General features: G+C 39.5%; 1 protein-coding gene across 7 annotated transcripts in view; it reads left to right on the forward strand.

The window, feature by feature from the left end:
- The window catches only part of GRM7 (glutamate metabotropic receptor 7), a 906,130-nt gene that overhangs the window by 848,487 nt on the left and 30,906 nt on the right, over positions 1-26,737 (forward strand). Inside the window, exons 9-12 of one of the 7 annotated variants that reach the window (XR_004300389.1) lie at positions 1,834-2,080; positions 7,792-12,343; positions 12,449-12,570; positions 14,537-20,338. Coding sequence is in view for 3 of the 7 variants with exons in the window: in XM_032411836.1 (XP_032267727.1) it covers positions 1,834-2,080; positions 7,792-7,862 (318 nt within the window). In the remaining 4 variants the exon portion in view is untranslated. Of the gene's footprint in view, positions 1-1,809; positions 2,081-7,791; positions 12,344-12,448; positions 20,339-26,737 lie in introns of those variants that run through there. The other 6 variants (XR_004300390.1, XR_004300391.1, XR_004300388.1 and 3 more) reach the window with 6 other exon arrangements.

Consider the following 26,737-nt stretch of genomic DNA (forward strand, 5'->3'; position numbering starts at 1 on the left):
TTAAATGTATTAAATGTGGCTGAATGAACACAACATCTTCTAGACCTAAAGGAGTGTCCATATGGATGGTGACCTGGGAAGAAGGGTGGGGGAAAAGTGGTGGCAAATGTCTGAAAAAGTTGGCAGGGGGCAGACTATGTGCGGCCTTGTAGACTCCATTAAGGATGGGGATTTTATCCTCTGATCAATGGGAAGACCTAGCTATGGAAGTTATGGAATACAATGATTGAATAAATATATCGTCGGCTTTCCATTGACACAAAAGGCCATGGCATCTATTCATTTTTTTAATGTGATTGAAATTTTATGAATGAATGAATGAATGTGTTCCTTTATTTATTGCTTTACTAGGGTATGATTAACAAAAACTGTATATATTCAGGTTCATACAACATGATCCTTTTTAAGGCATACAATGTGATGATTTAATATATGTATAATTGAGGAATAATTACCACATCAAGTTAATTAACACATCTATCACCTCACATTTAATCTAGCCTTTAGAAGTCATGCAAAAGGCAAACATATCTAAATATAGAGGGGTGGGGCTCCAGATCACAAAAAAGGGCACTTCATAAACACAACTGGACCAAGGCAAGCTGTCTGTAGTTTTCTCCTTACTGATCTCACAAATCCCCATGCCCTTCCACCATCTTTTCACGTTTATAACCAAGGCAGTGATTTAACACACTGCACAGTAACTACCTACAGCCCCAAGTCTAGGCCAGCTTCCTTACTTACACACGCAGAGAACTGTTTTCATTATATCATTGGCCTCTGTTTGTACTTATACACCTTTTGCCCCAGTCCTCTGACTGACCATCTCTCCCTGACTAGGCCACAAGCACCAGGAAGGCGGGAACAAGGGTCTGTGGTGCATCGTTGTGTCTGCAGTGCTGACAAACAGGAGACACTTACATAAACACGATGGAGGAGCTCACTTGTCCGTGTAATGGGTGTCTTTTTCCTACCTGTGATTCCAACAGTCTTTCTCTAAACATACAAGTATTTCATCAGAACTATTGGCTGCCTGGATACTTCTGTATTGTATTTCAAACTGAGGCTCTGGTGAATGGTTGTTTACTGATTTTTCAAGGGAGCCAAAGGAGACAAGGAGAGTTATGGAGACACCATCCACACCACAAATAACACAGCGTCAGGATGGTTTTGCACCCTATTAGCAATTTGTCAACATAAAGAGACTGGACAAGCCAATACCACTAGATCTTGGGCCCTTGCCATCAGTGTTTTGTAAATCAGAACTAAGCAAGAAGGACTTACTTTTCAGGGCAACTTAACTCACTACTTTGTAGGTATGGTGAAGGTGAACAGTTAAAAAAAATAATAATACAAAAGGGACATATATTAACATAACTTTCAAAGGTCCCAGAGTCTTTGTGTAGCAAGAAATCGTGTATTTTCATCATTTTGTGTATATATGGAAGATAAAAAATAACCACCCTTACTCAAGATTACAAATTTCTGTGATTTTCACGTCTTCATATTCATCTGCCATTCTGATTGAAAGTACTTCAACTCTGATTACTACTATGAACTTCTGTGTAGGAGACTTCTCCAGGGCAACCATGCACACGGATTCACCCAAAGGCTTTCGATCAATTAATATAGGCAAAAACTCTCCAATAAATGTACCAAGTTATACTGACTTCCTTTTTTCCTTTTTCTTTTTTTTTTTTTAATGAGATGGCCCTGGAGATGGCTATGTTTTCTCTCCTAGCCAAAGTCATTCTTGATGTCATGTATTAAGTATTCAGACTTCCTTTGCAGTCATTTTATTTGTAATAGTGTCTTGTGTGTTGTGTCTCCTAGCTCTACATACAAACTACCACACTTACAATCTCCATGAACCTAAGTGCGTCAGTGGCTCTGGGGATGCTTTACATGCCGAAAGTGTACATCATCATTTTCCACCCTGAACTCAATGTCCAGAAGCGGAAGCGAAGCTTCAAGGCGGTAGTCACGGCAGCCACCATGTCATCGCGGCTGTCACACAAACCCAGTGACAGACCCAACGGTGAGGCAAAGACAGAACTCTGTGAAAATGTAGACCCAAACAGTAAGTAACTTTCCTTTCCTTTCAACTTCCCCTCCTACATCAGGAAGCTCTAGGAACTGTGGTATGAGTTTGCCTTTCTTTGGAGAAATACGGTATCCATTTTTGTCTTAATGGAGTGGGTTCCTGGGTGAATGCTAACCTTTGCTCTTAAGAGTTTGTCTTATTCTTGCCCCCATTTCACTTTTGCTCCCCCTGGGGAGAAAAGCTTTTAGAGACTCCGCTTCTGAAGTGTGAAATCTCCCCCTTCCTTCTTATTCATTGGTACCAAACCCTCCAATCAACAGAAACATACCTGTCAGGTTGTGACCCACCTTTCTTGCTCTCCTCATGTTAGGGGAACAGTTCCCAGTAGGGAAGCTTTAACACCTGACTAAACTGTAGCAGTGGGAATAAAACTGGAATATTTAATAACTTAGAAAGCAAAACTTCTTTTCACTGGAACATGAATGTAGAGAAGGTTATGATTCTTTACTAAGCAGCTTTCTAGAAACAAGAAAACACCTAAGTATACAGGCTGAGTACTACCATGGTCGTAACATCCCCACATGGGAAAAACATCTACCATGCCACAGCAGCACAGTTTAATTCCGTGAAAGACAAAATATTAGGGAGGGAATTAAGGGTGAAATGTCACATCTGACATGCCACATAGCATATCTGCAACCCCTGGGTAGCCTCTAGTAACACCTGCAAATGACTCCAAAAAGATGGACATACACATACCGATTTGTAAGAAAACAAGACTGTTTAACTAGAGGTTAAACACACAGAATTCCCCCTCGCCAATTTTACTAATGATATGGTGGTAAGAGTGCATTTTAGATTAAAAATACTACTTCCAGGATTTGTTTTCTAGGAATGAGTTGACCAGTTCCAAATAGAATTGTGGCAGATTCGAGTGCTCATAATACTTTCTGTTTTAAAAAGTAGAGGGGGATTCAGGTTGTTCATTAAATCCTTCAAGACATTTTTTCAGTTATGAACTGATTTTGTCATAGACAAAGTCTTCTCGCCAAGCAGAAAGGAATCCCTATTCTAAAGACTCTGAGGTAATCCTTTATAATCTGCAAGTAAGAGAGAGATCTTTGGAGACCAGGAGGCAAGAGAGTTTGTTCCTGACAAATACTGTGCAAAGATCCATGATCTTGGCTCCTCTCCATTTCTAAGCAGTTGGCTGAGTGAATATTGTGAAACTTGTTGAGAATATGTAGACAGGGTTACAAAGGCTTGTTAACAATATCGTGGGGTTCACTTGGACCTTTTAATAGAAGGGACTCTGGGACAAAGCAAGAGGAAGGACAAAGACCACACCAAGAGAAAGGAGAAATAGATATAGCCTCTGTTCTTGTGTCTTCAGAGCAAATGGTCATTTGAGAGGAGGGAAAGTGGATAGTGAATCCTGTGGTATTTGATGTGATGTTGGAAGAGGCTCCGGGTTGAGACAGACCTGGGTTCAAATCCCAACCACTCCACTTCCCAGATGTGTGGCTTTGAGAATCACTGAGCTATCCTAAAGCTCAGCATCTTCATATTTAAAATGGAGCCACTAATATTTATGTCATAAGTGTGTCATAACATTATGCATCTAGAAAATAATATATCAGTTGTTATTGTCCTTTCATTCCTTAAAAGGCAGAAAAGTACATTTTAATATGATTGGTTATGTGGATGTGATGGTACAGTTAAAGGCTGTCTGGCAGTAGATGCAACTGATGCCCAAAAAGAAATATTTCCATGAATATATATGCATAAGCATCTATTTTTATGCATACTTGTGTTGACAAATATACCTGCACATTTATACTTCTGTAGTGTTTTATTATAGGACCCCTTGCCAGACTTGCATTTTATAAAATTTTTATCCCAGAGACACTCCATTAAGTGTTTTACATTTATATCTGAACACACACATACACAATTTTACTAGATATGCCCAAAAATCAATAAGAAGAAAATATGGTCAAAAGTCTGTATGTATTGAAAAAAAAATGACCACGTTAGAAGTTCTGAATTTGGACAATTCAGTACTTTGCTACTTAAAAATAATTAGCTTTCAAATAACATTTCTACTATTATTAACATTTAATGATTAGGTTCTATTCTTGCTGAAGCTGTTTTGGATACAATAGTGGTTGTAAAATGCTAATACTAACACTAATACTGACACTAGTACTAATAGTAACACTAATACTACCAGTAGTTCTTGCATCAGCTACCCTTTGAAATAGGCATTATCCAAAATGCTTTGTGTGCAAGATCTCTTACCCCTCACAGTACCTCGGTAGGAGAATTGTTCTTTTTACCGAAGAAACCCAGGCTTAGTGAGATTAAGTGCCATTACCAAAGTCATACATCTAGTTAGCAGTGGAGGTTGGACTGAAACCCAGGTCTGACTCCCAAATCCACGCCTACTTCTCTTCGCTGCTCTGTTCCTAAGAATGTAAGTGTCATGTCATAATTCCAAAACAGAAATTACTCTTTTGGCTTCCTCAACTGATGATTCAGGTTGCATATAAAGCATGTAATGATGTGTGTTGCAGACTCTTTAGTTAAATGTGCTGGGAAAAGTATTATTGTTGTTGTGTTGTCTACAAAGATAGGAGTAACTTGAGCTCAAAGAAGGCTGCCCAGGTAGAGGCCTCATCTTACTTACTCAAAAATTTATATAACTTATTATCTATGCCAATCATGACAATTATTCCATTTGGAACTCATTTGGTGCCTTCCCATGAAAAAGTTTTGTTGGGTTTTGCTAATGATGTTTTGGTGTCTACACAGAGCAAAAATAAACATTTCAGGGGAAAAAAATGAAATCAAATAGTCCTTGTCTTATAAACAGTCCAAAACAATTTAAAAATTGTTTTAGTGCTTTTGGTTTTGTGTAGACACTCCCTAAAATACCATAAGTAATTTGAATAGGTATTTGCCTAACTATAGGAGGAGATTCATGTACCTCCAAACATTGGTGTTTCTGATGACCAAGCTCCCAAAGGTCCCCCCCAAAAAATCAAGAGTTTATCCACACAAAATCTGCCCAGTAGAACCTTATAGTGGTAGAAATGTTCTAGTCACATGTGGCCAATCAGCACTTGAAATATGGCTACTTAACTGAGGAAAAATACTGTTTATTTTAAATAATTCAAATAATTTCAATTTAAATAGCCATCGGTGTGAGATACTATGTCAGAAAGCTCATCTCTAGAAATTAATGTCTTAATAGGCAAGGATTTTATCTAGGACACATATTGGAAATGTCTCCCAAAGTTTTAGCAGTGATGTTGACCTGGGATAAAGTCAACTTAAAGGGATGAAACATTTGAGATGAGACAAAAATACAATCAATTGTAGTTATTTCAAATGATCCAAAGGAGCCACTAATCTGGAAATAGTGGTATCATAGATAGTAATTTTATTCAGAAAACCAGTCTTGAGCAATGCAAAAATGTATATATGTAGGCAAAGAGCAGTAATGAAAAATTCATGAAAATAAACAATAAGACTACCTGATGTGAGGGAATATTACTATATTCTATTTAATAACAAATAGAGCTCAAATATTCTCAAATTCCTGAACTTTGGTAGCAGAGACAAAGGAATTATTTGCTGAAACTAAGCTGTTTGATGAAAAAGAAACAAAAGCACACACCATGTACTTGAAAAAGGAACATGTCTTTCCAAAGGGGAAATTCTGTACACTATTCTCTGAGAGAGGGTATCTGAGAGGAAGTCGGGTTTATAGTATGAGCTACAAAGTAAATAATGAAACAGCAATGTCCCCTGATTCGTTGTTGCTCTTAACACTTAGTTTCAGTGCATTTCAATCTTGAGTGTTTTCATTTTTAACAGCTCTGCTCCATCATTGCAGCTTGCCATCTGGTGCATGCACGCTTCTACTCATCTACTGCAACTACATGTCTACATAAAAATGAATTTGCTTGTTGGCTTACTATGGGCAGAAATTAAAACTGCCCCAACACTGCCTGAGTTTTCCCCAAGAAGCTCAGTTTTCCTCTTAGGTTGCTTCTTCAGTCGAAATTCCATTGCTTAAAAGAAAAACTTCCATGCGGATTGCACAAAAACTAAATCTTCTTAAAATTTTAATGTATCTGTACACTACTGGCATTAGATATTCAGAGTTGGGCGAGTGCTAGTTGGCTTCTGCATTGGGATTGAAAAACAGTAGGAGGTCTAAGGGTTTAGTTCAGCTACTTATTGAATTATGTATACAAACAAGATTTCTATAGCTAGAGGATCAGAAAAGCCTGACCTACTTTGGATAGCTTTAGATCTGGCCACGATGATGCCTTCTCAACATTCCTTTCTAAAAAGAAGGGCACCTCAAGCTCTGGTTCTCACATCTGCAGCCTGAATTCAGCATGTTTCCCCACACTTTCTATTGCTGACATGGCAGATGTTTGTTCGTGGCAAACATGTAGATGCCAAATAAACAAGAGGACCTGTTGTGCTTGGAACATGGCTTATCGATGGCCGCTAGTCAACTAACCAACCTTTTCCAGTTGGATGAATACTATTAACTGAGGCAGCATGGCTTTATTGAGATGGGTGGATAAAAACTGCTGCCTTCCTCACCTGGACTGATCAGAAACAGAAGGTGCTCTGCGAATTATCCTCTGGTCAGATGCTCTCCTTGTAAAGGATTGCAGTGCATAGAGATAAGCAGCCCTTACCTACCTTTGTCCTAAACTACCATCCATTTTCTAAGCCAATGTCCCCAGGTAGTGCAGAGAAAGTCCTCAAGTACCTGCATGGGTTGCAGATAGTTTAGACTCTGGAAGGTCAGTAGCAACTAGAAATATCAGGCAGGTGGACAGCTTGGGACTCCCCCTTCTTGGATGTGGGAATATATGATTAACTGACTCTGACAAAGTGGCTAGGCATACACTAGACTAATGAGTAAACTGTGTGATGAAGCATATTTTAGAAGACCGACAATTTGTACCTAAAATAGAAAATCTAAAATAAGATATTTTAAATACAAGTGTGTATTCTGATGCTGTTTTTTTTATTATTTTTTTTTACTACCATTTTTGCACCTACTATAAGGAAAACATACATGAAAATTTGTGCTGTTCTCAAAGAAGGTAATTATTACATAAAATAGTTGAACTGTCAATATAAGGAGGCATTTGATTTAAAATATATATATATATACTGCTGGAAAATGGATATGGACACCAAGCCCTACATAAGTAATGATGCCTAGAAAATTCTGGAAAACGCTCCTGTGCTGTGTTAATTTGTTATGGTTTTTGTTTTGTTTTGCTTCTTCATTTGTTTGGATCTCTAACATTCTCAACATTATGCTATTTGTTTCATCCTGCTGGACTAACCATGCAGGCTGGTCAGCATGGCTGGACTAGGCTGAGGAAAAAAAAAGGGATGGCAAAAGGAAGAAAAGAAAGCTCTGACCAGATAGATAACTTATCTGGGAGCTGGTTCCCTCAACTGCTACAGCTCAAGCAACTAAAACCCGACTGCCTTAAATCAAGAGGCACCAGCACTCCCATGTTCAGAGGTACCTGAATTGTGATGAACTGGTCTACCAAAGGCTATTGAGCACACTGAAAGAGTGAGCGTAATGTCTATGGTCTCTATCGCAGCCTCTTCTTCAAAAGGGAAAAAAAAAGAATAAAAGGAATATTGTGTGCAGATTTATTTTATACATACCTATATATTTACTTTTCCTGTAGACTGTATACCACCAGTAAGAAAGAGTGTACAAAAGTCTGTTACTTGGTACACTATCCCACCAACAGTATAGCTTTTGCCTGCTTTCTTAAAGGTAAGAAACAATCTATTTTTTATTTATTTGTATGTTCTTGTCTCTACTGAGAAAAGAAGTGTTTCCATGAAAACTGTGCATGATTACCTGTAAATCTATTTATATGATGAAACATGTTTTCAAAGATGATCTGTTTGCTAAGCATAGTGCAGACAGCTGCTATGGGTCACATGCTTGGTTTCTTTTCTGGAGAACATGCATGTGGGTGTGTGTACATTTGTCTTTTCTGAGCAAGTAGCCAACAGTGGTGGAATTGGTGCTGGTCACTCTGGTATTTGGGCTACTTTAAATTACCGATGGTGAGAGATTATTTTTAAATGTATGTTGTCTTGCTCTGGTTTTAGAAGGCAGTGTGGAAACTTATAGGGAAGAAAGGGGGACATTTTACAAACCTAGCAAAAATGTTTGTTCTGGTTTATTTTTAGTAAATACATTCCCAGAAATGTATTCATTCAAAAAACAATGAATGGCCTTACTATCTCAAACCCAAAAAAGTCTTGATTCCTTCTTTGCAGCAAGGAACTAGAAAAGGCTTTGCTGGATGGGCTTGATAGTGTGTTGAAGATGAACTGTGGCTCATGGTTCTGCCTTAGAGAAACACGGAACCAACTTCAGTCATGTCACTGAGCAAGGAAAGCTTCAATGAAAGACCTCAAGAATCTATAATGAGTTTCAATATTAGTCAAACCCAGGAATTACCAATAAATACCAAAGGTATTCAAACAAATAGCTTAGGAGAAATGGTAAATGGTGTGATGTGTGAATTGGGCATGGGAATGAGCAGACATAAGAATAATCATTGATTCTTCACTGATGTTTATTATTTAGGGCTCTCACTAAAAGATATACGCTATGTATGAATTTTTATTATTGTTATTCATTATTATTATCACTACCTCCCTCCTTTAGCCTACACAGTAGTATAAAACAGTGGAAAAGAACCCTTGTATTGACAAGCATCCCTATCCAGCTGAAAGTCAAAGTATTCCCAACTTTGGGAAAACAGTGTTAAACATGGCGTAGAGTTATTAAAATCATGTGGTGGCTGTGAATAAAAGGTTGCCTTTTGATTTCCCTTAAACCTGCTACTATACTTACAAAATAGAGAAACCTATCTGTAGAGAGATTCCAAGAGAGAGTGGAGAGGTCCTGTCATAGGAGGGGGAATACTGCTTCCTAACATGGGCTAGTCTTCCTCTTTTCTATGTTGCTAGCATGGAACTTTTATCAGAATATTGCTGTGTGTCTTTTTTTTTTTTTTTAATCCATTTAGCACTGTAAGACTGGACAAGAGTCCTTTCAGAGTAATTACATTTCCTGTTGATTTTAGATAGGTGCCTGCAACTCAGTCTTTAATTTGGGATATATTGTTCACGCACTTATTTCCTTTTTCCATATCAACATGATCTGTCCTAGTTTTTAAATAGGGCATTCTTTTCTCCCAGTGAATATATAACAGTATTCCAGTGAGATTTCAAGTTTTTGTACTCCAAGGGCTTGTCAAAACACTGCTGCTCATCACTTGAATCGTCCTTTAACATGAGACTCTCTGAGAATAAAAGAGAAGGGATTTTCCCTGGGTAAAAATGATAGATTTAATCTCAATCCATTAAAAATTCTCTTTAGTTCCATTCTAAGTTGATGCCTTTTGGGTTAAAGGATGCAAGATGAAAATGTTCTAAGTCAATTTTTCAGTTTAAAAAATACTTTTAAGATGTGCTGTTTCAAAATAACTTTTGGCTAGGATTTTCTTGTTCCAAAGATTTTGACTGGGTGCTCTCCTTTTCTGCCAATGTGAAGGTGGCTTTACAAATTAATGATAATGATCTTATACTGCTACTTAAAAAATAATTGGAAAGTTGGTCCAAGTTACATTTACTCAAAGAGGGTAGTGATTTACCTTGTTCAAGTTACAATAAGACAGGAAAGCTCAGTAGAACAGGGAAGGAAGGCGTGTAGGGTTGTGTGTTCAAATCCATTTCTATGCTGTGTTTAGGCAGACCAAACAGTAATGGAAAATTTGTAGGTTCGAGTAAACTTCTGTACTCCGGGGCTAGTAAGACTTGTTTCAGCCAGCACACTCCAATAAAGGTGAAATCTACAGGGCAGATCAAGCACCTGCTTGGAAGGGGTTGAAGGAGGCAAGTTCAAATTCAGACAGAACAGCACCTAACCTGGTTTGAAAACGCACTGCATCTCCTTCCTCTGCGAAACAGCCCTGTCTCACAGACACCACAGGCCAGACATCAGCTGAATCAGCACTGCCTGCCATCTCTCGTCTGGATGTTTGTAGATTTTAAAACTCTGCAGAGGGTTATCAATCTAATGACAATTGTTTTAAAATGCAATTAAGCAACAAAAACACAATCAATCTGGCGTCATTACCAGGTCAGGAAACAGGTTGTTTTGTTAGGAGGTAAATTTTCACACCACAGGATGGTGTTCTCATTTTAAAACTTGAACAGTTCAATTCAGCCTCACAAATAATAGCCCTGAGTCTGGTTTTTACAAGCTATGTTCTTCCTAGCAAGCACACTGGTTATATTGTTGACATTTCACTAATTTATTAAATGGTATTGGAAAAAAAATCAATAATCTCGTCTCTTATAATTACTATAATGGGGTTATCTTACATTTTAAAGCTTTGCGGAACTGTGTAAGCCATGTTTTGGTATCATATTAAGACTCTCCCTCTTCCTTAACATTCAGTGTGATATCTCTGTGCTAACTGGAGACTCCGTCAATTTAAAATCCATCTTGAAACACTCTGTAAGTATAGCATAGCACAGAATATATGTTACCTGACCTTTGATATAGAATCACCTTAGAAATAAATGCAGCTATAAATCTTGTTGGCCTATTTCTTTCTACCTAAGAGCTCTGTGAAACACCATTATTTCTCTCATTGGGGTTTGATATCTCAGCATCCTCAAAAAAACAGTATTTGCCAACTTGGTTCTACAACTTCAGTTCCACTTAAAAAACGGGATGAAAGTTCACATGGCTGGAATTTGTACTCTTTCTTAGCATAAAAGAAACATATGCATCATGCCCCAAAGCTATGACAATTAATTTTTACATTTTATCACGGCACCACAGCATCTGGCCAGGATTGATGAACTCTAAGAGTATTCTTCAGTTGGGTCCATCAAAGACATGTTTGTCAAGCACCACTCCTCTAGGCCAGCCCTGAACTGACTGGGAATTGGGGACAGAAGTGAACAATACCCACAGGGAGCCCAGATCTTAAGGAAGACTCAAAGGAAAGCAATTTGAATTCAAAGTGACAAGAGTAGGTCTTAGGAGAGGTCTGTACCAAGTGCTAGCAAGCTACAGGGGGACAGCCTCACCCAGCAGGTTTTGTTTGAGCCAGTCTTAAAAGATGGAGGACTCCAGGCAAGCATAAAGGAAAGACACACAAGGCAGAAAATAAGTATGTACAAAGAGCCAGAAGTACAAAAGAATATGGTATATGCTGGGATTAGAAAGCAGTTCTGTGAGGCTCAAGTACTGTGTTTGGATGCACATGGTTGCAGGGAATGACACGCAGGAGAGCGGCCTGTGTGTAGAGGGACCAAGTCAGCTTTATCTTTGTGCCTTTAGCACAGGGTGTGACAAACACTAGGTTCTCAGAAAGTGCACATGGAATGATTGGAGTATATATAATACCTCACATACCAAAGCCTCCTAACCTGACCTAGAACACAGTATGTACACCTTAAATAATAAGTATTTATTAATAACAAAATACTGCATCTGCCGACTGAGCAAGTGGAGTTGTATTCTTCCAGATAAAACCTCTAAAAATTACAAACTGCCTTGAAAAGACCATGTTTTGACTGTGGTGTCACAGGTTTTAAAACTATGTTGCGGTTCTTACCTAAAACTCTTAAAACTGACGGTCAATGCTGCATCTGCACATAGGTAATTAACCAAGGTCTCTCTTGATGAGCTAACCCTGTGTATAAAACCGACAGTTTTGTGCCTATTTCTTTCCTTTTATGGCCTACGGATATCTATTTTGTCTTTCAAAGGGCATGTGAACTTCAAAATTACCACTGGTAATGGATCCTGTGCACACTTGATTTAAATGGTTAGAGCTTCTAATTTGGTAAAAACAAAATCAATTTGGTAGTTTTCTGATTGTTAAGTACTTTTTTTTTTTTTTAGAAACTGGCATCTAGGACAGATTTTGTCTTTTAGGCCCCTAGTATCATTTGCATTTAAAAAGAAAACAGTGTGTATCCTAAACCAAAGTCAGTTAATCTCTACAATCTTTCTTCTTCCCAATTACTGTGAATGAGCATCCTCTCAGAACGCAAGTGATGGTGACTCTTATTTCTGCCTCCTAAAGACATGTCTCAGCTTCGCAGAGTTTTTTGTTTTTTGTTTTTTGGTTTTTTTTGGCTGTACAATGGAACTTGGATGCATTTTAAATTAACTTTCTCTAGGAATCAAAGGTAATCATTATTTCTCTTTATGATCCACATGAATATTCTCATTATTTTTTTCTTTTCAAGTTTAAGATTAGTTTTGAATGCCCTTATATCTCTGCCCTTTTTCAGAGTAACCTCCAAGGACCCCAGCTTGCACTAAGAGGATTGAGGAAATGTGTCCACAGCCTCTTCTTGCTGAGCTGACCCAAACACATAGAAGAACACGATATGAATCAGCAACCCCACTTCCCGTAAGTGTTGGTCCAAGAATTAGTTTTGACCTTGAGTGTGCTGTTTCTTTTCTCTGGCCAAGAATAAGGAAAATTGCACTAAGTTTCTGCTCCAATATTTGAGGTAGCATAAGCTTTATCACCTCATGGTCTTCTGGGATCCTGGGTAAGTCCTATCCTATGTGATCTTCAGTTTCCCCTGGTAGAAGATGGGAGCATGCTTTTCTCCAGAGGATACCATGAAGGTGGCATGGAATCCTGTCAACAAAAGCCTTCCTTTACAAAGGCTGTGCATACATGACGTAGCATTGTTAGTCCCTGCTCATCTTTCTGTTTTATTCTAATTGGCTTTGCTTTCTCTTCCTTTTTGTGGTTACATTTTTTGTTTCCATAAACCATCAAAGTTGAAAGGAATGGCATCTAGATTGCCAATGAAGTCAGGCAACCTTTTCTCTAGATACAACAAGCTGTTTCCAAGATGGGTCACTTTGGTCTTTTGATGGGTCAGTAATAGCCTTTCAGCTTGGTGAAATTGACAGGGAAGACTATCAGTTACTCAGCAAGGCTGCTGTGGGACAGATAGGCTCATACCACCCGATACATGAACCACTCCATATGATTAACTTCGACAGGTAACTCCACGCTGGCTGGCAAGCTGAAGAGCATTTTAAGTACAAATAATCATTCTGGGGTGTGTCTTGAGTGACAGAATAATGACTGAGTGGAACAGAATCCCTTAATCTTTGCTTGAAAACACATTTTGTTTCCTTTCGAGGCCAGGATACTACAACAAAATCAATTAACAAAACCCCTCAGAGATCTTTGTTGATACTTTGAAGTTTAGTATTTATCAAGCTTATATCAAATATAGAACTTCCTTGAAGGGCTGGGCCGATTTATCTCTGTCTTCAAAGGGCCTCACATGGTGCTTTATAGCAATTTAATAATAGTATCACATGATGAGGATAATAATTGTACCATATTATCCCTATTGCTACAGACTTACAAAGTGCTCAACCATCCACTGACACAGGACTTACTGTCCCCACTTAACATATGGAGAAACTGAGGCTCAGAGCAGTGCAGCAACTTCCTAGTGACACACGAGTGCCCAGGGGCACAGGGCATGTCTGAACAGGGGCTTCTGCCCAGAGTCCTGTTTAATCAACTTTTCTGAAATTAAATAAGATGGAACACAACATTTCAGTCTACATAATCTATCTCATCAACATTTGTTGCTCTCATCGGTTGATTCTAGAAGCCCTCGAGGGCTTCAAGGCAGAAAGCAAAATCGGAGTTCAGAGACGTTTTGAAGCCCTCTTTCATTTTTTCTTCCTGGATGGTACTGCAAATGATAAGACAATTTGGTACTCTTTCACCTATTCTTAGATTCTTTTGGTGGTCTGAAAAATTAATTAAAGACTGTAGTGGTTACTTCCAAGAACATGGTCTTCCAGAGTTGAAAATGTTTAACTCTTGAGAACTCATTGAACTCCACTGAATAACACACTCAAGCCTACTGGTCACCCCAGGCTGAGTGCAGCCTGTTCAGAGTTAAAATCCCAAGTCATCAGATATTGATTGCTGCAAGCAAGACTCCACCTCCGCATCCGGTGGCATGAGAACCTCAGCAAATGAAATTAAGCTCAGAAAAGGATTTGCTCACATTAAAAAATGGCACTTCCCTGGCACAAACATGCAGAAAGCTAATTCCCACCATAGTTTCATCACCTCTTCCTTCTCTCTCTGCTTTTGCCAGAGTGAAGCTCTATAAAGAAACTGGCCACCAGAGTCATTATCATCTGTGTTAGCTGAAAATTTGATTAAGCTGGCCTCCCAGGGTTAGCATGAAAAATTTAGATTTTTGTTATAGGAACTTAATTTCTCTTTTCCTCATTTTGGTCATGTTTACAAATTTTATTTGCATTTTAATTTGTGGTGGTTTGCCAAAGTCCAGACTGAGACTTTAGCTGTTGTTTCTATTCAGGTGAAAAGTGCAACCACAAGTGGCCATCTGCACGGGCATACAGTCAGGCAATTGTCCAAGGCAAGTATTGTTTTGCATTCTGAGCAAGCTTTGCTACCCAGCCCACCAAGGAATGTAATGAATCCAATTTCCAGGACAAGCTTAGCCCTAGGTGGTCCTCCTCACATACCAGCAATGTCCCTCTCCTCTCAATAGTCCCAAAATCAGGAGAAATGACACTAAAGGAGTCTTCAGACTTTAAGCCCATTAGAACCCTGTCTAGGGTTTAGGAAAGACATCAATACCAGCAAATGAGGAAAGAGATCCCTACAGTGATCTACTTTGATGGGACCCTTTCAAAGCCAGTCCCTCCCTGGGTATTGGGTTGTCAGTCCATCCTGGGTAAAGTGGCAGGTATGGTAGCATCAGTGGGAGCTCCTACTTGACTCCCCTACAAAGTAAAAGAAAGTGAAATAGGATCAGCATGTGAGACCCCGCCATTTCTGCCAAGTGGACAAAATGCTGACCCTTTAGAAAAGGTTATCTCTCTGTGCCTCAGTTTCCTCATCTGTAAAATATAACCTCATAGTTTTCATAGTTGTGAAAACTACATAAAAGTAAAGCACTTACAACAGAATTTGGGGACACCTGCATAGCTCAGTCGGTTAAGCGTCCGACTCTTGATCTCAGCTCAGGTCTTGATCTCAGGGTTATGAGACCAAGCCCCTACTTAAAAAAAGGAAAAAAAAAAAAAAAAAAAGAACAGAGTTTGGCACAATAGTTATTCAAATGTTAGCCATCAGTGTTGTTATTAGGTCACCTAACATTAACTGAATTTTTCTATTTGTGTTTCCTCTAGGAAAGAATTTGGAGATTCCAATCTGATCCTTTTCCATGTGATCTCTTGTACCCTTTCTATTTCTGTACCACACATAATAAAGTTTGAGAGTGTCAAGTAATCCATCTGTATCTGATTTTTGTCTGGAAAGACTTGCAGGATTTTCAGATTGAAATATCAATACATCTCGTCTTGTCTTTCACCTGTTTAGTATTGATCATTTCTGGAGCAACGGTGTCTTAAAGCCAAAAGCTCACTGTGCTATCAAGAGAGAGACCTGGGAAGCCACATTTAAACACACTTTGCTTCCATTTAATTTCATAACACAGCACATATTTCCTTTCCATAAATACATTCAACACGGTCACTACCGTGGCAATGTTACATTAAAATATTACTGTTAGTACTCAGATATTTAAGGAAATACCAAGGATCAATTTTAAAATTCTATTTATGGCAGAAAATCTGTCAAGAAGAAATCTTTTGAAATGCACTTCAGTTTATACTTCAGTCTAATTTATATCTTTTGTTTCCTACCCTGGTGCTCATCAAAATGTCACAAAGTTCCCAAGGGTTCTGATACACATCCAGGTTTGGAAACTTTTTTTTTTTTTCTTTAAACCCTGCCTGATAATCAACACATACAATATAGTTTTGACGTGATGGTGGTCATTTATACATCAGAGTGTTTTTCAGGATATTAAAATTATTTTTTTTTAAATATTCAGGTTTATCACACACATGGCATCGACCATGTTCCCAGGAAATCATTTCTAGCTGTGTGCTAGCACTGTGAGAAGCTATTTCAGGGTCTCCTCTCAAGAGAGTCTTCCAGACTGGTGTTGCAAGCTAAATAAAGATGAGGCTAATTGCTGAGCTCTATTACTGGAGCCAGAAAACATAGCACCATCTTTGTTTAAGGCTGAATCTCCATGACAACCCCAGATAAGAAGCTGGGTTAGTGTTTCTTGTTCCTGCACAGGGCCACAGGTCATGGCCTTCTGTAGGCACAGGGGGGGTGATACATCTTTATGCAACAATTCTAAGCTACTCAGTAGGCCACCTCTGAATTTAATTAGCCCAGAAGTTCTCAAAGAGATGAAATATTTTTAAATGTTCATTGATGCTTTTCTACCCAACCAGGTAACAAAAAAGGTCAGGATAACCGTTGTTTCAATTACCACTGCTGTTAACGAATTCAATGGGATCTTATAGAGAGGCAGCCTGGTGCACAGGTTAAAACTGAGGGTGCCGAACACTTACTTCTAAATCCAACTTTGCCCTGCTCTAGATTGCAATGTGGGTGCCTTGCTTACTCTCTGTGTATTGATTTCTCATCTACAAAAAGGGTATAATATTAGTAACTACCTCATCAGGTTGTGATTAGGATTAGTGTACATAATATGCTTAACACAATGCTTGGCATATAATATAATGCTCCATAATTACTTGTTACTCTTTTTATGAATATCACCAACTAAGCAGTAGCCGATTGGTTCATATGGTAGCCACTAGCCACACAGAGCTATTTATACTAATTAGAATTAAATAAAATTATTTTGTTCTTATAGCCACCTTCCAACTGCTCAGTGGGCACACCTAGCTAATGACTACCATATTGGATGGCAAAGATACAAAACACTGCCATCATCACTAAAAGTTCTGCTGGATAGTGCTCTGGGCCATAGCCTAGAGAAAGTAAAAAGGAGGATAGGAATGTCCTTTATAGAAGTGTTATCATTTGTTCTTAGCACTTTCCATTGATTGAAAATAGTCTCAAGACCCTCTCTGGAGGCATTGGAATCCATTTCTTGTGTAGCATCTAGTAAAGAGTGGTTTACACTGTGGAATATACAATAAATACTGTGAAGAACAACAACAAAATTTCCATAAATGGTTTTCTCTCGGGTGGGAAGGTTCCCCATTCTTTTATACTGTTCTGTATTTATTGGTTCTCTAGCTGTACATAATTCTTAAAAATCAGGTAAGGTGCAAGTCATCACCTGTTTTATAGTAGAACCCTGTAGTTAGTGGAGAGGATGATTTTCTTAATCACCACCCAAATGGAAGCAATGTACATATTCATTTGTCACACCAGTGTTGCTCCACAGTGAAAAAGTCAACTTAAATATTCAAGGATGTGAGCACAGGCCTTCACCCAATCCCAAAAAGCACACTTCCAGACACTTTTCACTTGTGATTATCCAACTTTGCAATTCTGGTGTTGGCTGAAAAATGATTGGTCTTTCCCATCAGAGTCAAATGGACATGTCCTAGGATTGATTTGTCCCATGCATTGATACTTGATTTGCCCTATGCATTGGTTAGTCCTTGGAAACAGTGTCTGGCAGGTGCTTTGTAAATGTTTGAGAGTAAGGAAAAAATACAAGCAAAAGACAAAAGATGTCTATCATTTCCAAAAAGTAGAAGTTTTATGTGAATGAGGAACAGTTAGTGATGTTATGCATCATCTAAAGGAGTCTCTGCTATCAATTTATATTCTAGAGAACTTTTACTGCAAAACTAGCATAGAAAGCTAGTGCCCGTGTAACATACTGAACCCCAGAGCAGCTCTATCAACTGATTTAGTATACTACAGCTAAAGAGAGACCTCTCCTAGCTTCTCGGATGCTCATTCTAGAATTCATGTAGATGTAAGATGGCTGCATAAGGGAGAGGAAAAATAAAAACTGCCTCTTTCTGTTTCTGAACTTTCCAGACAAGCTATATATTGTCTAACAGAAAAAAAATCACAAGTGATTATATTGGTTGCTAAATATTGTCTGCAGAACAGTATAATGAGTCAATGTTCCAGAAGTGCAGAAAAAGATAAAAGGAAAAATCCACAGAATTTTTAAAAATTTCATCATGAATTAACTATAATAATCAGCTATCTCTTATATAACATTTTTTAGTTTTATTTTGCCATGTGCTTGCACATACAGCATCTCGTTTCATCCCCAAGGCATCACACTGAGGTAGGTGGCATCATCCTCATCTATAGTTGTACAACCTACAGCTCATGGGGGTGAAGAACATCGTCCTTGCTTTTAGTGACAAGGTAGTTTAGAAGCCATTCTAACCCCATTTTACACACACCCATGTCTCTTTAATGAGCTGAAATATCTTTAGACTAACAAGTTCATTTTTAAGCCGGGGGGCAAGGCAAATCCCTCATTATAGAATATTCAGATTTACAGCACAGTCTGAAAAACAAAACAACAGCAACAAAAACCTCTCTTTCCTTCTACCTGTAGGTGATCATCAACAATGAGTAGCCACTGGTCACCTTATCTATGGAAAGGTAAACAGCTCAAGCTAGAATAGGAAATAAAGATAGATGGCCATAGAAGAAGTAATGAATTATTAATACCAGATAACAACGTAAGCTGTATATCTCCCCGAGGCCAGGAGGCTGGCATGGCTGGAGAGGAGTGTGTTGTGTCTGTTGGGAGGGAAGAGGATTCTGTCTTGCACTTAGTTTAGCTTCTGCTGAGTGGGTTATAAAGACACTGCATATGCCCCATTTAAATCCAGGCTTCTTTTTTATAAGCTTGCAAAGCTTACTAAAGAGGTTAAACCAAGTCTGAGAAGAAAGATGAGTTTACTGTTTGTCTACTAGCCTTCTTGTCAACAGAGCCTGACCCCAAACCAGCAGACATGATTTATGGAGTATTTACTATTGTGTGGGACTGGACATGTAACGCTGAGCTAGAACTAATTGCAGCTCTTCCTGGAGGTCACAACCCAAAGGAGAAGGAAGAACAACTCTTTGTCAGACGTGATTCATGGATGCATTACTAGAAGTATGTGCTGAGGACTAAAAGTAGCCATTTGCTCTCATGGATGGCCAGGGGACATGTGGCTTAAACAATGAACCAACATGGGAGAGGGTGTTCCACACAGACGGATCATCCTAAGCAAAGTCCAAGTACGTGAAATGATGGCAACAATATTAGCGATGGTGCTGGGTAGCAGGTATTGAGTACTTCCCATGCACAAGCCACTATTTCAAGTACTTAACATGTATTAATTCATTTAATCATAGTATCCTTATTGTATATGCATCATTAAGCCCATATTACAGATGAGGAAAGTGAGGCACAGAGATTTTAAGTAACTTCCCCAAAGGCACACAGCTGACAGGTAGAGGAACTTGCATGTATGCTCAGTCATCTGGGCTCAGAGGTCCTGCTTCTGACCAACGTAGTGCCTTCCAGTGATAGGTACACTGAGGAAGAGCCATTCTCCTGCATAGCTAGACCACAAGGCTTCTCAACCATGGCACTAGTGACATTTGGAGCCGAATAAATCCTTGTTGTAGGGGGCTGTCCTGTGCACTGTGGAATGGTTAGCAGCATCCCTGACCTCTACCCACTAGATGCCAGGAGTTCTATCCTACAGTTGTGCACATCCATCAGAAATGTCTAGACATTGCCAAATGTTCTCTGAGGGCAAATTCGCCCAGTTGGAAACCACTGGACAAGCATATGATGTGTGCAAATGAAGCAAGGCAGAAAAATATATTAGAACTGTGACTATACTCAAATTCTATTCTGAAGGCTGTGGGAATGTACCCTTAGAGAGAAAGGGGCCAAATGGGTTTTTTAAACTGAGGAAGAGAAGAGATAACTTGCAGAAGCATTACAGCAGTGGGTTCTGTGAGATACAATATACACTCTGAGTTCTCAGCTTAGGAACAGAAGGTTTTCTCTGACTTTATGAACTGTATGTTCAAAAATCTTGAAGTTAAAGATACCAAAGGATAATCTATAAGAACAATCCAAAAGTTGAGGCAACCATTTCACCAGGTGGTCCCTGGAATGCAGCCAATCCCTGACCTGAAAGCTCAAAACTCAGTTTTATTTCAGGTAAGAAGACTTCTGGATCTGCAAAAAAACTGACCACCCAGTCTTAAGAAGCTCCAATGTCAAAAAAAAAAAAAAAAGCTCTAATGTCAGATTCCATGCTATTGTGTTAAGCATGAACATAGTTACGTCAACTTCAAAGAGGCCATTTCTACAGCAAGATTTCTGGACACTTGGCAACAGTGGAAAAAAATGGAAGTATTCTCCCTGCAAGTCTCTATATGGTCAAAAATTCAAACCAATGGGTATGTGTTCAGAGCAGCTCTTTAATTAGCAGGAAAAAAAGATCTACCCACTTCCCAAGTATTCTACAATAAACATGTTCTAAAACAAAAGATGGTTTTCAAATGATCTAATTCAGAATTGTGCCTCAGGTGGTGAATAAACACTGGCCTAATTGTACAATTTCGTCTATTCTTCAACTTTCTTTTCTATTCCCTGTTTTGACTCTTGGTGCATTATGTCACTGGGAAGGATTAGAAAGGAATATATTCTGAGCTTTCTCCGCAAGATTGCCATGGCCATCTTGAATCTAGTGCAGCTCCAAGCTTCTAACAAACTTCATAGTTTCGAAGATGGATTTCTCTTAAGAGGAATAACTTGATTGCCTGTGAGAACTTATCTAATCCCAGAGGAAGCAAACAATGCATCTCTGACAGAAAAAGCCAGCCTTAGGGTCAGAGTCAAGGACTTCAGAATTAGACATAGTGTTACTTTGACAAAAGCATCTTCCCACCCCAGCTGCCGTTTCTGGCAATGGGGGGATTTGAGTACCCTTATTAAGGAGGCTCTTTTGAGGTTGGGTAAGATGACACAAGCTAAGGTCCCAGGTTGTAGTCTGATCTATGGCCAACATTCAGTAATTAGTATTCCTCCGTATCCAGAATTTAACACAATCATTTAGGACTTTCGCAAGATCAGACCTATCTTGGAACCTCCTGGAGACTCTTCTTGAAGTGTTCACATGGGGGAATGACCTGGCTTCAGCAAGAGCACATCCCAGCCACTGTGTGAATCTCCCTCAACTCAAGGCAGGAAGCTTCCCCCACAGCCCATCTCACGGTGGGCTCAATGATAGCTGGGAGGGCTAGGGGGCTAGAAACTGGAACCCCAGCCTCTCCGAGTCAGCAGTTCTCCTGGGAATAACATCAGGCCCTCAGCTTGCATTGTAGTGGGAAAAAGACCTAACAGCATTGTCTTCAACAGCTTTGTTTTAAAAGAGGTACTCAAAGAGAATGTTCAAATCTAGATCCGGCATTCAACTAATGATCTGAAATTTTAAACAGCTGTAGTTTTTTCAAGCTTTACTGTTTGTATTTGAAGGAGACTGCTAAGCTTTTAGATTCTTCATAAATAGTAAATAGATTTAGACATAAATATCCTGTAATATGTGCTTTGTTCCTTTTATTCGGAGGCAAGTGGCAATTTCTCATTAAACATGATAAATCAACACACAGCAACCATTGTATGGGAAGAACAGCCAACAAGAGGTACAGCTTCTGTACTGATGAAAGGCATGTAAAGACATCAAACCCCAAACATCTGCCAGCCATTGTTGGGGAAAGAGAACACTGAGCAATGCCTTGTGGCGTTTTAAGGACGGCAACATGTGGCATGAATGTAAGTAGCTTTAAGACGTCAGGAAGAAATTCAGATCACAGGATTAGGCGATCAGCTCTCATCTCATGGGTGACTCCTTCCGTCCCCTCAGAAGTGAAAAAAGCATTCTCCTCCAAGAAAGATGTTCACAACAGAAGGCAAGCAGCCAGAAAGTGCAATTGATAAATTCCCAAGAGGGCAGGGAAAACGGAGCATTTTCCCCTTTCCTCCAGGGAGCAGGAGCATGAAGTTATTAGACTGTTTGGAGACCTCTGAGAGAGGGCGTGGGATTGGTGCTGACAGCAGCCCAAGACGTGCTCAGGACTGCAATACTGAGAGGCTCTGGCAGCACGACAGATGAGACCTTTGCTAGCATGCTGCCCAGCCTTTCCCAGAAGATGCTTTTGTTCTCAACGCCGTTGATTCTCCTTGGCCACTGGAGGCCTGGGTCTGGAAGCTCAGACGTGTGGTTGCCTTTATGTCAAGCCATCTCTTCTGGCCTTTATATGAGTTGTAGGAGGAGTCTAATTAAACTGGTGGTAGGTGCCTCACTCAGAAGATGCCCTCTCAGCCTCAAGAGTGGATGGTCACTTAACAGGAGAGGTTCTTCACTAAAATTTTTTGGAAACCAAACACTGAGTTGAACAGAACACATTTATGCATTATTCATGTAATGAGACCTGCTAATCATATCTCTAAGTGGACAGTTTCAAACACTAAGGCCTATTAAGATGGGAGCTGTTTTTTTCCTCCTTGCTGTAATAGCTTCAGTAGCTAGCATGGTTCCTGGTGCATGCTAGATGAACAATCCAATTTTGAGCTAATGCATAAGATACAATGAAAGTTGCAATACATGTATTTTCAAGTAACATTACATGGATTCTATAGAAGAAAAAGGTCGAAGGAGAGGAAGAAGAGAAGGAAAGAAAAATCGCTCTCCTTGCTTTTCTTGTTCAGTCTAGAGGCGGGCGTCCCCTCCTAGTGAAAAGTGAAACCTCAGCAAAAATGCAGAGAGAATCCAAATAAGTGATTCTGGACTTTTCAGCTTCTGCAGTCCCAGGCCTTCGCAATTAATGAATAATTTATGGCAGTGCTTCTCAAATTTTAATGTCCATGTGATCATCCCAGGATCTCATTAAAATGCTGGTGTGGACTCTAAAGGTTTCTTAGACTCTGAGTTTCTAACAAGCTCCTGGATGATGACCATGCTGACGGCCTTTGGACCACACTCTGGGTAACATGGATTCAAGGGACTAGGCAGGAAAATTTTGACCATGCCCAACTTTTACCAGGCTTGCCGACTTTAAAACCTAACCCCTATAGAAGATGTGAGTCGACGAGATGCAAGCATTTTAAGCTAACCTCATACAGTCCCTGTATCGTTAGTGAACATGAAAACCTGGCAGGATTCTATTGACTATTGTTACGTGAAGGTGTTTCAGTCTCTCTGAGAAGACATAAAAATATGGCAAGTTATCATCTCACTTGTGAGTCATTTTAGGTTATTCTTGCAAGTACAATGGTTGAAAGCACCTAAAGTAATAAAATGATAAATAGTAAAATATTCAGGCCCCGTTTGCCCTGTCATATATACTGATCTTAATTACAGACTGCAGATTTTCATCTAATTGCTAACAGTGAGTTGGCTCTTGAATAATTAGGAGGAAGGGGTGTGACTTATGGTTGGTACAGCCTCAGAGTACAAAACACTTGTTTTTCAAATGTCACTATGACATTTCAAAAAAAAAATTCAAAAGAGAAAGTAATAACAAAAACAGTGCACATACTAATCCAACACTGAAGTCTAGTGAAAGGGGCCCTGTGCTCACCGACTGAAATAAAGACACTCTGACTCTGTGCTTCTTGGCACTGACTGCCCATTGGAGTTACCTGGAGTGCCTTTAACCCACACCTGGGCCTGGCCTCACCACCCAGCACTCTGTGGAATTACATCAGGATGGGGTCTAGGCAGCTGTGGTCCAAATATCTCCCCAGGTGAGTCTAATGGCAGCCAGGACTGAGAACCCTTGATCTACTGCAGAGATTCTCAACTTTGGTCCCAGAACTAGCAGGATCAGCATCACTTGAGAATTTACTAAAAATATAGATTCTGGCACCCCCATCCCCACCCCTGACGTGCTGAATCAGAAACTCTGGGATTGGGGGTCTGTCAATGTATGCTTTAACAAGCCCTCTAGGTGAGTCTGACGCATGCTACTGGAAGTTCTTTCCTGAGAAGGATAAGGGTCCTTGTCAATGTTCTTACCCGAGAGATCCTTATGAGGGGCCATTGAAAGATCTCATGTCAAGACTTCTCTGTTGGATGGCCCACAACATGGGCTATAGTGTTAATTCTAGAGTTGGTTCTGCTTCTTCCAGTCTGGGAGTCTGAGCAATAGGGAAGGAAACTTAAAGTCATTTAACTAAAAGTCTAATTGTCACTATGCCATTTAAAAAATGTGATCATGTGTAATATGCTCGAATACCTCTAGTGATAGGAACTCACTACTACATGGCCCAATTCTTTCCATCTTCAGATGCTTACTAGGTACATATTCTAAGTATTTTTAAAGATGATTCATTTATGTGTGACAATGGACCTTGGGATGGATCCTATAATCTGCATTTGACCCCTGCACAAACTGAGGCTTAGAGAAGTTTCATAGTTGACCAAGATCATGCAGTTTCTTACTTAATTTATACCAAGTTCTTTGTCTTGAGACCCTATAGAGAATTCATTTGCAGAAATGACAATCAATAATCTGTTGTTAAGAAAACTGAACTGTCGTTTTACATTCTCTTATCTCTAAAATAAATACTCCTTGTTCCTCACAGCCAATATCTAGCCCCTTCATCATCCCTGCTGGGTCCTATTGATCAGCACACTAAATAGCAAGACTATTAATAGACTGTTTATGTATTTCATCTATCCATTAGAACAGTGTTTTTTCATGTCTTGGCACATGTCAAAAACGATTAAATACTGGTAAGGCATACTTGGTAAACTGGAGAGGATTTGGGGTGGGGGGGAATCTATGTAAGACTTGCTGGACAAAAATCACATGTTATTTATAAGCATAGTACCAAATAACTAGAAGTTTTATAGAAGAGACTGAATTTGTGTCTAACTTCAAAACCTAGTATTTTCAATTTTTTTTCATAATAATTTGGACTTACTTCCATGAATAGGTATTTCCTATCCCCTTATATGCATGAAATGGGTACAAACAATTCCTGGTCGAGACTGTTCGATGATGATCTCTTTAAATTCTTGATAGAGAACATAAATGAAAAACTTTGTGTAAGTAGATGATATAAAGTTTAACAGCATTTTTTTACAATAATGCAAAAATGTGTAGCATTTGGATATATATTTTAAGAGTCCAGTAGCTCCTCCTTTATCCAAAAAAGTAGTATTAAAATGTCTTCTGATAATGTGAATGGATTTTGGATCCAGGGCAAGCTTTTTCGCTCAAGTGTTTTACATAATGGTGATGTTTTAGTTTGCTGATGTGCATGTGCTGTTAGAGTAGTTATCATGCAGCTAGCCCGGTGGCCACCAAAAGGGTACCTCAGTCACAAACGGATAAAAGTATCTACTATTTATGTGAATGCAAACATATGGGGTCACCAGTTGGATGTGGACCTGCCAGGAGGCCCACCCAGCCATCTTGCCCTGCTTTCCCCAGCAGCCTGGCTTTCTGAGAACATGAGTGAAGTCTTCTTAGAGCTCATGGGACTCTTTGTCCATCATGGCAGTGGCACACACTATACTAAACCTTATATCCAGCTGGAAGAGAACCTCATTGCCCATGCACCAGGGAAGAATGGCAAGGGCTGGATCTCATTCATTGTGCCCTTCACCTCCAGAAATAGTCAGACAAGTCACCAGTTCCTTCTCTTTAAGAAGCATTCAAGGGAGCCCTAGACCCCCAGACAATGCTCCTGGTGGCTAGACATGACTGACATGGTTGTCCAAAGCCTTAAACAGCTGCCCCAAGGTTTAAAGGGATCAGTATCTTACAACACTCTGCATTCCTGGAGCCCAAGATGGCAACAAGTTGGCCAACTATCATACCCATGCTATAGTTTGGACATCAAAGGCACTTTTCTGTTGAGAGGCTCAGGACAAATCCACTAGGGAAAAACATCTGCAAGCACCTCCTGGATGTGAATGATGATCGTGAGTGGTGATATTTGTTCTGCAGTCACTCATTCCAACCAGTATTTAGTCCCAAAGGGACAGCTGCCAGCATCCTGCCCAAGTGTTTTCTGAACAGGGTCCAGTCTGAAGCCCACCTACACCAAAATGATCAGGGGCTCTTGGGAAAAGTGCAGTACCATGGATCCCCCAAACTCAAAGAACTCCGTCTACTAGAGACACAGATTATAAAATAGTAGCTAACAGAAATGAAACTGCAACTGTGAAAACACTCTGAACGAGAATTACAGGGAGCTATGAAACTTATCCATGGAGACCTAGAGTAGCTTTCTTAAGAAAGGTTTGATTGAAGGGTGTATGGGCATTAACAAACAAAAGTGGTAGGCAAACCACCTAGGCAAAGGCATGTACAAAGCCCTGTTACAGATGCATGGAAAACAGGAAAGGCTGAGCAAAGGCCAGTGTGACCAGAGGCAAGAGAACCAGGTTCAAGAGAGTCTGGAAAGTTAAGGGTCAAGTCCCACAGATATTTGTAGAACAAATGAGACATCTTACCCTTTTGTTCTGAAAGCAGCAGGAAGCCATTGAAGAGGTGACAAAATAAGGAACAACATGATCTGATTTACATTTTTAGAAGAAATCACTACAGCAGCTGTGTAGAGGAATGGCTGTATGTAAACATTCAGAATTCAGTTTGGAGATACTTATTAGTTGAGGTGATAATGTTGGCTTTGACTACATAGGGGGAAGTAGAG

Source organism: Phoca vitulina, unplaced genomic scaffold, assembly GCF_004348235.1.
Source record: "Phoca vitulina isolate PV1807 unplaced genomic scaffold, GSC_HSeal_1.0 scaffold13, whole genome shotgun sequence".
NCBI lineage: Eukaryota > Metazoa > Chordata > Mammalia > Carnivora > Phocidae > Phoca > Phoca vitulina.